At 36.9% G+C, this 12,898-nt stretch overlaps 2 protein-coding genes across 2 annotated transcripts; both read right to left on the reverse strand.

The window, feature by feature from the left end:
- Positions 1–666: 666 nt before the first annotated feature.
- Positions 667–4,078, reverse strand: LOC139885304 (putative lipase YDR444W). Its single transcript, XM_071869227.1, has 10 exons — positions 3,666–4,078; positions 3,425–3,492; positions 3,100–3,170; positions 2,029–2,226; positions 1,763–1,926; positions 1,622–1,677; positions 1,432–1,484; positions 1,180–1,303; positions 990–1,087; positions 667–919 (listed from the first exon to the last, which is right to left on the reverse strand). The coding sequence occupies exons 1-10, from the start codon at positions 3,956–3,958 to the stop codon at positions 848–850; spliced, it is 1,197 nt and encodes a 398-aa protein (XP_071725328.1). The 5' UTR covers positions 3,959–4,078; the 3' UTR covers positions 667–847.
- Positions 4,079–11,668: 7,590 nt separating this feature from the next.
- LOC139885315 (pathogenesis-related protein PR-1) lies at positions 11,669–12,392 on the reverse strand. Its single transcript, XM_071869239.1, has one exon. It carries the CDS (start codon positions 12,337–12,339, stop codon positions 11,770–11,772), a length of 570 nt encoding a protein of 189 aa, XP_071725340.1. The 5' UTR covers positions 12,340–12,392; the 3' UTR covers positions 11,669–11,769.
- Positions 12,393–12,898: the final 506 nt, after the last annotated feature.

Below are 12,898 nucleotides of genomic sequence, written 5' to 3' on the forward strand. Positions count from 1 at the left end.
ACAAAGATGATGAGTTGGAAAGAAAATAATGGGATGTTAACATATGTTATTTAATGTAGTCAAAAGGAGAACATAAAGTATTGAAATGTGATGACAAAATGTTGCAGACCAAATAGATAGATTCTATGTTTAAATCATTATTTAAACGAGATAAGCTAATCATAATCATGAAAGTATACAGACCCACAAATGCCAACTGGTCATAAAATTGGTTTATCTAATCTTAATCCACTATCAATCATTCTCATGCATGTTACTACTAGTGTCTTCTACATATAATTCTTAAGGGAAAATGACACTTATTTGTTTTATTTTTTTCGGCAAAATAACGAAAACTTTAATAAATAACGAAAAACGTTTTCGAAAAGAAAAAAAAAACGTCTTCACAATGAAGAATACAACGGAGAACCCCGATGAGGCTCGTACCTAGAAATCGTACCTAGAAAGCAGTACTACAAAACAGCCTATCTATACCGAGATTCATCTATCGAAACGTATACAAACTAAGAACAAAATTGGGCCAAACTAAAAACAAAAAGCTCGCTAAACACCAAACTAGACACACCAAAACCCTACAAAACAACTAAGGATCGGCCGTAATTAATTTTCTTTCAGAGATTTCCAGGTCGAATATTTTTACCGAACCAATTCTCAATCTTGAGCACATAATGGAACGATAAAGTTTATATAAATAATCAAACAAAAGTGTTGAATACACAAATTTGAGAGCAAAACAATTATCTAATATGAACAAGAAGAATTAGAACTTGGAATGTGCAAGGGATAAAGAATTTGTAACCGTCTTTGTCTTTTTAGGATTTCGTTGCTGTAGCTGTAGCTGTTGCTGTTAAAGCTGAAAATTATCTATCATGTGAAGAACCACATCAGCACCATCGGAATTTAACCAATACGTCTTCACCTGTGTTAACAAATAAGTCACAATCAGTAACCATATCCAACTTATATTCCTAACTAGCTTTATAACTTACCTGAATAGTACTATGTGCTATGTATCGTTGTGTACTTTTTTGGAAGCTAACATCCACTCGTTCCCAAGGTTTTTGAGTAAGACCTCTAATCATCGCCTCTGAATATACCATTCACATTCACATTCACAATTAATTAATATTAATATTAATATTAGTATGAATAATAAATTGAGTATTCGATGATACGTACCTTCGAAATTCTCTGGTGAAATTGCAGAAGGTGTGGCCTCTTGAACTGCTACACTGCCTTCTTGACGATCTCGCTCGATATATACAATGTGCGGGTACTTGTCATCCTCCGATAGAAGATTTGGCTAGAGAACGAGAAACAAACGGGGAAAATAACTATTAACTACATAATGTATTAATGACATAACTATCAACTACATAATGTATTATTATGAAAATAATGACGTGACAACGTTCAGACATGCAAACTAACATTTGGAAGTTCATGTTGACGACGAATAGAAGATGTTTCCCATCCAACCATGTCTATACAGTAAATGAAGGTCAAGCAAGCTACTAAAATACTAAGAAACAAAAGAAAAAGGGGTAACATAGTAAAAAGCTAACTAAATTTGAATATAATAACGATGACAAAATTTCAGGACAAGCCTTAAAAAGGATACGGTCATAGTTCGCATTAGCATATGCGACGCGGCGTTTGAAAGACCCCAGAGCAGAGCTGCAGATTACACAAAACAAAAAACATCAGAAACATGAAAACATGACGAAAACCGCAATAAAGAGAGATAAACGAAAACACTAACATAAATTTAATGTCCTTAGAATCGTTAACCATTCGAATTAAAAGTGGAAGTTCGCCATCATCATTATCAGTAAGAAAAAGATGCTTCCCAGATCTTCCAGCTATCCAATGCGCAGTTTGTGATGCGCTTCTTTCAAGAAACGAAAGCCCGCAAAGTAACGGGAGCTGTAAAACCAGAGACAATCCGCTAATTAAATCTGTAAAATAAAATATAATGTGTGACAAAGATGGTTAATAAGATTATATTTGTATTTATATATAGCTTACCTGCCTATGTCCTCTAGAACCAAGATGTGGAGTTGCAACTGTTATGAAATTAACGGGTTGTAGACCAGCAATTTTAGCTTCGTTAGATGAACATTCATACAGTCTCCCAATAGCATATCGTGCAACTAGGCCACCTAATGAATGGGCTACAAACGAGATTTTGGACACCTTAGGCCAACGTTGAGCAACTGCCAGCACCTGCAGCATACACAAGATCTTGTGCTATTAATATTATTCGTTTCAAGTAACTGTAAAATAACTGACATTTCAAAACCATGCAATTGAATAATTAGGTCATCTCCAACCATTGCTCTATCTCTATCTCTAAATACAGATAAAATAAAGAATCTTTCAAACATGATCCTCCTTTAAAATACCTATCTACTATACAAAATATAAGTTGTATCAATCATGTTACTTTGTTGATTGTAATTGTTGTGGTGTAATATTTTAAGATATTATTTTTGGATGTATTACTTTCTCAATAATGTAATTTTATTTATTGATAATAAATATTATCAATTTAACAAAATACAACTAATAATGATAATGATGGTGAAAGTGTTAGAAAATGATAATTTTTTGAATCATGAAACACTTTTTCAATAACGAGTTCGACCTTATGAAACCCTTGGGTTCACGAAATTGATATTAGGAATTAGACAAGAACTACACTTTGTTTCTAGGAAATAAGATCACTAAGTAGAATACTAGAGAGATTGTATCAAAATTCCGTATGTTCTTATGAAAACAGTTCTCCATATAAATGAAAATAAATCGGTTACAGCAAGAAACGGTGCAACCTTTCATTTATGGCGGGAATCCCCTCGACCCCGCCCGCTCACTTAGGAGCGGGGCCCCAACTAGAGGACGAGACTCCAACTAGGGGATGATGCCCCCTTAACCCTGCTAATTTTCGATACAATATCGAGTTATCTCGAACGAGCGCGCACTTTGCACTCTCTAAAATCGTTATTGAACTTAACTAGATAACCCTTTGTTTTCAACTAACCAAAATGATTGTTGATAGCACTAAAATCACCGACAAAAAGTACTAATATACAAGAGTACCTCCTCGGCTAACCTTTCACCCATCCGGTCAACCCCATCAAAAGTCAAAGTTGCTGAATTGCACTCACTGCCTGCTCAATGTATATGATAAACAATAAGGAAACATCTCAACAAAATAAATAGCACAAACTAATTAACTAAATGGTTTAGCAAACTAAAGAGTTACTTGTATATCATAATGTGTATGAACATTCTTCATTTTGTTAATTGATCAAAGAAAACATACATTGCGATTTCGATTGCGATTGAAGCCAAAACAAAACTCAATAAACAAGAAATGTGAAAGTTGGATGCTTTTATGAAGAAAAATCAAAGAACAACTCACAATGTACAATAACTTTATCAGGAAGCCTCTTCACAAACTGTTTAGCTGCATACCCCCAATCTGTAGCACTGCACATAATACACAACTATATAAACATCTTACAGATTATAGATACTATCATACATTTAATTAATTAATAAATCAAATTAAATCAAATCAAAAAAATTTCTTTAACAGAAAGGAACCAATTTTAATCTTAAAAAAGGTGTTTAATTAAATAATAGTATCAATATGAAATTACCTGCCAATGATGCCATTGACCATAATTACAAGATGATCAGGTTGAACTTTATTTGAATCTGATACAACATCATCATCATCATTATTGTTAATATTATCAGAATCGATGATCTGATTTGTTTTATTGTGCTGACTGATAAAAAACAATTTCCCTAATTTTGGAATTAAGTCCATTTCGGATGAAGATGGTACAGAAGCTGATAATAAAAATTTAGGTTGTCCAAATTGAAATCCTGGATTGAAGGAAGTCAAATTTAAGGGCAAAAATTGGGGTTTTGTAGTGACGGCAAACATGCGTAGGATTGTATTGTACTGTAATTAATGAGTTTAAAGGTAGATTGATTCAGAGTAAAGTAAACTAACTTAAGATTTGATTATTGTTACTTATTATTATTATATTCGGACCGACCCACTTTGGATCCGAGCAGCTTATTGTAGAAGAGAAGTGAGTAGTGAATAGAGAATTGGGCCGGTTTGTGGTGGAGGGTTTTTCAAGTATGGTTGGACCAAATTGAACCACCTTTGGGTTTTCAAATGGACACATTTTTTAATTTTATTAAAATTCTTGGCCTTATTCAAAAGCAAATTACTGAGTGAGAGTTGGAGTTAATCAAGTGACTAAATGTGTATTTACAGGAAAGCTAAAAGAATAAATATAAATATGTAACTTAAAATAAAGGGTCATTAGAGGTATCGAGTTAACCACTTCAAATAAGAAGTTGTAGATTTAAATTTAGGGGTGGACATTCATATATATTCGTAGAAAAAATCGTGATGACACATAAATCTGTCTTATAAAGAAACAGAAATAATATAGAGTTTATCGATAATGAAGGTAAAGAATCAAATTGTATTATACAAACACGTTGCTAGTTTACTTTTTTGGCCGATATTGGAGAGCACCAATACCTAGAGTTTGAAAAAATGTTTAGTACTTTTTCGGTTGTGTGGTTTAAAAAATGTATAGTGTAAACAAATAAGGTTTTCTCTGTAATGACAAGCTTGTGTAGTTTAATACTACACAATTACGTACACACTTTACGTTTTAGTGTTTTTTTTTTTTTGAAAAGCAAAGTTTATTATTATTAAAAAAGGAGTTACAGGGCCCTAAATATATCTATACAATATTGAAACGGAAATACAATTGAAGGAGACTATTAAATACAAGTAAACCAAAAACGAATACCATGAAATCTAGAGAGGGAGTAAGAACTTGAAGATACAAGCCGGAATAGAGAGGATAACAGTGGCGATCAAGCGCCGACAAAGTTATACAAACTATCCCGATTAATCAAACCCTCAATAGAAGAAATGGCATTCGCGGTTACACGTGAAAGTGGTCGGGATATTAGCCAATCCCAACGCGGTGTGAAGTATCCGCCACGAAGAAGGAGGGGTTGATGAGCCATTGGTGCCATTCGATTGTTTTCTTTTTGTGAGTTCTTTTGGAGATCCAACTATAGCTTTGTGTTTGTATTTCGGATAGGATCGAGGCTGAGGACCACGTTCTTTTGGAAAAGACTTTTAAGTTCCTATGTTTCCAAATTATGTAGCATGTAATCCATTTGGTTGCTTGCCATATTGAGGACCCGAGATTGGAGTTAGCGAAAGGTTGGTTGTTGATGATGACGTCGTTAAGATTGGATATTAAAGATACATCTTGGCCCCACCAATCGAGAATAAGTTTCCATATGAGTGTCGAAATGGGGCAAGAAAACAGGGTATGATCGGTAGTTTCAACTTCTGAATCGCATAGAGGACATAAAACGGAATTTAGGTCGATGCCCCTTTTGTCAATTTCGAATCTGACCGGGATCTTTTTTTGTATGGCTCTCCAGATAAAGATGTATACTTTTTGCGGCAGAAGTTTGTTTCGGGGTATTGATAAGTTTACCGCGTTATTACCAAGCCGAAGGGAGTTGATCAAAGAAGACAAGGATTTGGTAGTGAATGTCCCTGTGGGGTCTAAATTATATTTCCACGAGTCCTGTTTATCGGATAATGTAATGGAGGAAACTATGTTATTTAGTTCTGAGAATTCATTTGTGACCCGCCCGGTTGGGGGCCTTGACCAATTCCAGTTGCCGAAGGAATGTCCATTGCAATGTGTAATTCTTTCAGCGATCGAGGCGTCTTTGTTAATTTCAAGCATGTATAATCTGTGAAAAAGCGTGCTAAAACATTCTGAGCCGAACCACGTGTCATTCCAAAAATTGATAGAGACGCCATTCCCGAGGCATTTTGTAATGGAGGAGGAGAATGAGGCGCCCGTGTTATCCGCTATTTTTCCAGCTTTGATGATTTCTTTCCAAACCGTGCGACCTGAAATGTGCCTGCAAGAAACGTTAGAATCCAACCCCCCACCCCCCCCATAAATACTAGTAATAATTTTAGTCCAAAGTGCGTTTTTCTCATTTTTGAAGCGCCACCACCATTTACATAGTAGTGAAATGTTTTTACTAAAAAGCGATCCTACATTTAAGCCTCCTTTATCATAAGGTAGTAGTATTTGGTCCCATTTTATCCAATTAATTCTGTTATCAGAAGAGGACCCTCCCCAGAAAAATTTTCGCCTTTTAGATTCAAGGAGTTTAAGGATGGAAGAAGGTGCATGGAAAAGGGAGAAGTAGTATAGTGGTATGCTACTTAGAATAGATTTAATGAGGGTGAGTCTTCCTCCGAACGAGATTGCTTTGGCCGCCCAGTCGGAGAGACGTTTGTCAAACTTTTCCACGACTGGTTGCCATGAGGAAGGGTGTGATGAAGGCACACCGATGGGGAGACCTAGGTATGTGAAGGGGAAAGTACCGGAGGAACAGTTAATATAATTTGCCATTTCTTCAATTTCTTGGGGAGGAATTCCTATACCGTATAATTTACTTTTTTGGAAATTGACTTTAAGACCAGAAATTTTTTCAAAGCATTTGAGGAGTTTGGAAATGTGTTTGGCATTTCTTTTACTCCATTCTCCGAAAAAAATAGTATCGTCGGCGTATTGAAGGTGGGTGACAGAGATGTTGTCATTGCCAACACTGATTCCACGGAGATGTCCATTAGACAAGGCCCGTTTAGTGAGTATGTTAAGGCCTTCGGCGACAATAATGAACAGGAAAGGCGAGATTGGGTCTCCTTGGCGAATACCTCTTTCGGGGTAAAGTTCAGCCGTAGGGGAACCATTGATTAGAACAGAGATAGATGAGGAAGAGAGGCAGGCACGGATGAAGCTAATCCATTTAGGACCAAATCCCATATAATGCATGGTGTTATATAGGAAGTCCCATTCGATGCAGTCAAAGGCTTTTTCGAAATCGACTTTGAAGATCAAACCTTTGCGTTTTTTACGTTTAAGTTCATCTATGATCTCGTTTGCGATTAACACGCTATCTAGGATGTTACGGCCTTTGAGAAAGGCGGTTTGCTCAGCCCCAATGACCTTATGAATGACTTTGGCAAGACGTTTAGATAGGATTTTGGTTAAGATTTTATAATAACTCCCTATAAGGCATATAGGGCGATATTCGTTTAGGCCAATAGGATTAGGTTTTTTGGGTATTAAGGTGAAGAAGGATGCATTACAACCTTTGGAGATTTCGGAATTGGACCAGAACCACTGTAATGCTGTGATAAGGTCATGTTTTATAAGATCCCAATATTTTTTGAAAAATTTCATGTTAAAACCATCGGGACCGGGTGCCTTCGAGCTATCGCAGTCGCGGATAGCATCCCAGATTTCGTTTTCAAGGAATTCGGATTCTAAAAAGAGATTATCTTGTGAGGAGATATAATCTAGGTGAGGTTCATTATCAAAAGGGCAGTGGTTTTTTAGATTACCAGATTTAAAGAGATTTTTGTAATGGAGATAGGTTTCATGTTTAATGATGTTGGGATCTTCAATCCAAGTTCCGTTAATCGAAAGGCCATGGAGGTTGTTTTTGCTGTTGCGTTTTTTAATAAAGTTATGGAAATATTTCGAGTTTTCATCGCCTTCGAGAGCCCATTTAATTCTTGACTTTTGTTTTAACATGTTTGATTTCTTTTTTTCTTTTTCAAGGTGTAAGAATTTATCTTCAAGCCATTTGTTTTTTTCGAAGTCGGATAGAGGTCTAGATTCAGCTAACGCTTCCCACTCGTTAACATTATTTAGATGATCTAGTATTTGAGAATCAAGGTTATCGAGTTGAGCGCTATGTTTTTTAAGCTCAGATTTGACGTTTTTAAGTTTATTACGGAAGATGCAGTCAGGTCGGTTCCCATTTACTGGTAGTGACCAGGCTCGCGAGATGATTAAATCAGCGTCTTTTAGTTCAAACCAAGTGTTAAAGACTCGAATAGGTTTGGGACCGGAATTGAAGTGTGAGTTCCTAAGTAGGATGGGGCAGTGGTCTGAGAGATCACGATCTAGGGTTTTAGAGGAGATGTTAGGCCATAATTTTAGGATGTCGTCACAAACGAGGAATCTATCTAATTTACTGAATTTCATTCTTTTAATGCAGATTCTAGTGAATTTTTTTCCACCAAGTGGAATGTCAATTAGACCATGGTTATTAATGAAGTTATTGAAGTTAGTGGCCCAGTGTTGATTAAATTCACAATTCATGCGTTCGGAAGCTTTTCTGACTTCGTTGAAGTCACCGAAGATGATGAAAGGAATCGTGAGGGAGTTTATGAGAGAGGATAGCTCAGACCAAAGTCTTAGCTTTTTGGACGAAGAATGTGGACCGTAGACATTTATAAAAGCAATCTTAGAATCATGTCCCACCCAAGAACCGCAGATAGCAAGGAAAAATTCACCTTCAATAGCGTGATCAAAGGTGAAAGAATTACAGTCCCATATTGTGATGATTCCCCCCGAAGCACCAACCGAGTCTTTTTGAACAAATTTAAAGTCGGGATTTCCCCAGAATGATTCAATGATGCTATCTTGTGTTTGTTCACTTTTAGTTTCTTGAAGTCCAAGAATTGTCGGTTTTTCTTTATTGCAAATACGATTAAGCCATGTGATTTTACCCATTTGCCCAAGACCCCGAATATTAAGAGAAATCGTACACATTAATAAAAGATAATAAAAAAAAAAAAAACGAAGGAAAGGGATGAAGTTACCGAGTACTCCATTGGATACCGATGTTGTTACCGAAATCATTAGTGTCCAAGCTTATGTCGTTTGAGGAACTCGGCATTTTTTTGTTGTAATATCTTCTTGAAGTGTTGGCAAAAACCCGGTTTTGTCCAGATGTGTCGTCTTCATTTAATGATGGGGTTTTGCAACGTTTTGAGAGTTGTGAAAAGCGTAATTTTTGGCCGCTTCTTGCTAGGTGTTTGACATAGAGTATGTTAGATCTAGGACGGGTTTTCGAGTTAGGGAGTGGGGCGTCGGTGGAATTGCGAGACGGATTGTTGCCCTTTAGGATGTCGTCTTTAACACTTCTCTTAAAAGGGTGTTCCTTATCTTTGGGGATCAATTTAGGTTTAAAGCCCTCTTTGGTCTTTTTTCTGGTTTTGGTTTTGTTCACGTTGATATGGAGTAGGTCATCAAGGTTGAACGGGTCGGAAGGTGTGGTGTCGTTAATGTGTTGGGGTGGGTCAGGCATAAGGTTTAATGGAGATATAGGATGCGATTGCAGAGGTGATTGAGTGGTATTAGGATTAGTTTCAGGTATGGGAGTTTCGCAGTTACTAGACAGATGCTCATCCGAGAGTGTAGTAGCATTAGCACTTGGACGTGGGCTTGTGGGATGGGAATGGGTGTTATAGGGCTGTGGAGAATCTGCGATGGGATTGGGCCCAGTTATTGGGCTTGTGTTTTGGTGGGCAGCAACAGTATCCAAATCAGTATGTTGAACAGGAGATGGGGTTGGTTCGGGTGAAATAGGCGCGTGAGGGTGATCTTGACTCAATGTTCTCGGTTTATCTTCATTAAAAATATGCCCGTTATTAATCTCGGTATTCTCGTTAGTAGAACCATTGCAGGAGTTATTGCCATCATTAATATTGAAACATCTGGTATCCATGCGTTTTGTGTGATGGGAGGCCGAGGAGTTTTCCGATGAGTTGTTGACAGAGTTATGGTCGGGGATATTACCGGAGTTGAAAGTATCCTGAACTTTTAGTGGTTGTCCATTAGATGGGTTATCATCATACGAGTCATCATCGTCTGTATTGGATCCATCATCAGAAACCAAATCATCATTGTCTGATTCATTATCCGTAGTATAATCATAAGATGCATCTTTATAACAGTTAAACATGGAAAAACTTTGATTTTCCTTGACATAGACCACAGTTTGTTTCGTCATATCATGAAAGATCATGGCTCGAGACTCAATAGGCTTAAAATCATTCGTTTTTATGATAACCGAGCCATGTGAGAGATCTTGGTTATCTTCATTAGTGATAGAACAATTAAATGTATCGATAACGTGACCCCAGTTACTAGCAATATCGCGAAAAGTGGTTTCCAACCAACATGTGATCGGGACACCCAAAATGTCAATGAAAGCAAGGCGGCCCGATGTGGAGTATTCTTCAGGGTCCCAAGGATTGATGTCCTCGAGCCAATTCCAAAGTGGGTGATTTTGGTCGTTGAGCATCTCGAGGGCCGGACGTTTATCCTCATAAATAAGCATGATATCATGGCCGCCGAGATATTTAATCTTAAATCCATCTAGGTTTTCACTATGACAAATTTCGTGAAAGTATTCAAGGAACTCAAGATCCTTGACCTTACCAATAACCGCGTGACCAAGCAAATCAATTAAAGGTTCGTTAGGGGTTACCTTAATCGTGGGAATGCTCGAGTTGGTAGGTTTCATGTTCGTGGTAGCTTCCATGAAGCTGCGTTCATCAGTTTTGCTTGATAGAATAGGTTTGGAGCTGCTAACATTGTTAGGTTTAGGAGAAGGATGTTGAGAATGTTTAGGAGGTTCGGTAGTCTTCTTGTCCCAGGCCTTATATACCTTAAGCATCGAGTCACCAGCCACAATCAAACTTAATCTTCTAGCTAAGGATTCTTTGTGGTAATCCGGCACATCAATAAATCTAACAAAACCGAACCTTTTCCCATTTTTGAGGGTTTTTTTAGGGATGTATACCTCATGGATGTTCCCATAACCTTTGAAGATGGACCATAGATCGACGGATGTCCAGTTTTCAGGGAAATTGTAAAAAAGGTATGAAGTGATACGTTCGTTGGCGATTGGTTTTAGAGGGGTGGATGTGCTGGGATTTTGTTTGCCGAATTTCTTGACTAGATTAATTGATGCCTCTCTTTGTCTAAAGTGGTTGTAAATGAGGTTAGATGATGAGTTTAGTTTGGTGGTTTTAAGATTAGGGTGTGAGTTTAGATTGGTGGTATTAGGGTTAGGGTTCGATGTATTGGTTTTGATATGTGAGGAAGAAGTGTTTGTTCGGTTGCCATGTTCTACTTTTACCCAGATGCCCTCGTTGATAGGTTTATACTGAATGTGATCGGAGGAGGCACCGGTGTTGTAATGACGGCGGTTTGGTGGTTGTGGGGTGAAAGGTGATGTGGGAATATGATACATGGTGGAGGGAATCGAATAAAAACAGTAAGGAATACAGTAATCTGAAAAGGAAACAAAATGGAGATTAAACTTACTTTAGTGAACGTTACCGGAATTTAGATCCGATGAAAAAAAGTATGGCGGCGTAGAAAGCAGAAGATGAAGAGAGCATTTTGGAGAGAGAAAAAAATTTACGTTTTAGTGTTGAAACGGATGGGTTAATCACCAATTTACTTCAATGTTTTAGTTGTAACTCATTGTATTAATTTATATCATAAAAGTTGTAATTACTATTACTATTACTATTACTATTACTATTACTATTACTATTACTATGATAGTTAAAATAAATGCTAGTTGTATATGCCTACTGCTTGTGTAGTAAGAACTCAACAAATGGATATACGGAGTGGAATCTTAACATTTTAACAAGACATTATTACATTATGCAACATAAATGATAAATCTATATAGTTATGTAACTACTACTATACTTTTTACACATCGTACTTTGTAACAATTATAAGACTGCCCAAATATATTTTTAACATCTAACACGACACGAAGTTACAATATGATATTCTGTTAGTACGGCCGTTCTCCGATAACATTTCCAACCGGATCATAGTTACAAGTCATAAACACATCACCACTATCACAAACCACTCTAGCACACCCAACACGTCGAGTTGTTTTCCACACAATTTGTGTGTAATGACCACATTGTTGGCCGGACGCACAAGTATTAGTCGAATATCTATAGAACTTCTCTTCCCCGGCCCAAGTATTTACGGCGTCATTAGGAGACCACGATGAACCACTCCCCCAATATATATTCTCGCCTAACTTAAAATCGTCTTCGGGAAATGAGTGCATTAACTTACAATCGCCTTTTCTTTGACCGGCCCACCATTGGGCGTAGTTTTGTAGTTGGAAATCCCAACCTAATGGGATTTCCCATTTAGCTGCCCGAACCATGTTTTGGGCAAATAAAAATTGTAACGACTCCCAAGTGCACCCGATACATAGTTGTTTGGAGGTTTTGTATATTGTTTCGTTGTCGAGTTTTTTGTGGAAATTCGGGCTCGAGGAGTGGGAAAGTGTGAGGGATGTTAAGACGAGGATTGAGAAGAGAAGAAGAGAATATTGTGCCATTTTTAGTGGCAAGTGAGAAAATGGATGAAATTGGTAGCAGTAGTAGTGAAAGAGTAAAGAGTATATATGTTTGTTGTTGAAAACAAGAATGTGAAGTTCGAGTGTCATTGATGGAGGACTTGCAGCCTAGCAATCATGCCAAGCCATGTGTGACATGGGGTACATTCCTTTTTTCTTTTCATAAATAATTAAATTAAATTGAATGTGAAATTGATTTAAATTGAGCGTCTGTTCGTATTTTATGGGATGATTTTGGGAGTGTTTTCCAATATTAGTTTGTTAGCGGAGATAAGAATTTATAGTTGGATCTACTAGGATAGGTAAATAATTGTCTACGTCTTATTTTTTCCATCAAATTAACTTAGAATTTAAAGATGTAAAATTAAATCACATATCACATATCACATATCACATATAAAGATAAAAAGTAAATAAAAATAACATACAACTAACATATAATAAAAATATTTTGTTGTAGTTCATGTGTTAATGGTCTTTTTTTCTTAGCGATAGGTTAGATGTTCGACTTCCGTAAAATGCAACATTGCTCACGAGGTTT

The sequence above is a fragment of the Rutidosis leptorrhynchoides genome, chromosome 1 (assembly GCF_046630445.1).
Source record: "Rutidosis leptorrhynchoides isolate AG116_Rl617_1_P2 chromosome 1, CSIRO_AGI_Rlap_v1, whole genome shotgun sequence".
In the NCBI taxonomy this organism is placed as follows: domain Eukaryota; kingdom Viridiplantae; phylum Streptophyta; class Magnoliopsida; order Asterales; family Asteraceae; genus Rutidosis; species Rutidosis leptorrhynchoides.

What these genes read in the sequence shown, in the direction of transcription:
- LOC139885315 (XM_071869239.1), bottom strand. Translation starts at nt 12,339, where the DNA reads ATGGCACAATATTCTCTTCTTCTCTTCTCAATCCTCGTCTTAACATCC.
- LOC139885304 (XM_071869227.1), bottom strand. Translation starts at nt 3,958, where the DNA reads ATGTTTGCCGTCACTACAAAACCCCAATTTTTGCCCTTAAATTTGACT. An exon ending in GTCAATGGCATCATTGGCAG is followed by an intron (nt 3,493 to 3,665) that starts GTAATTTCATAT and finishes TATTATGTGCAG; the next exon opens with TGCTACAGATTGGGGGTATG. An exon ending in TCTAAGGACATTAAATTTAT is followed by an intron (nt 1,678 to 1,762) that starts GTTAGTGTTTTC and finishes TGTAATCTGCAG; the next exon opens with CTCTGCTCTGGGGTCTTTCA.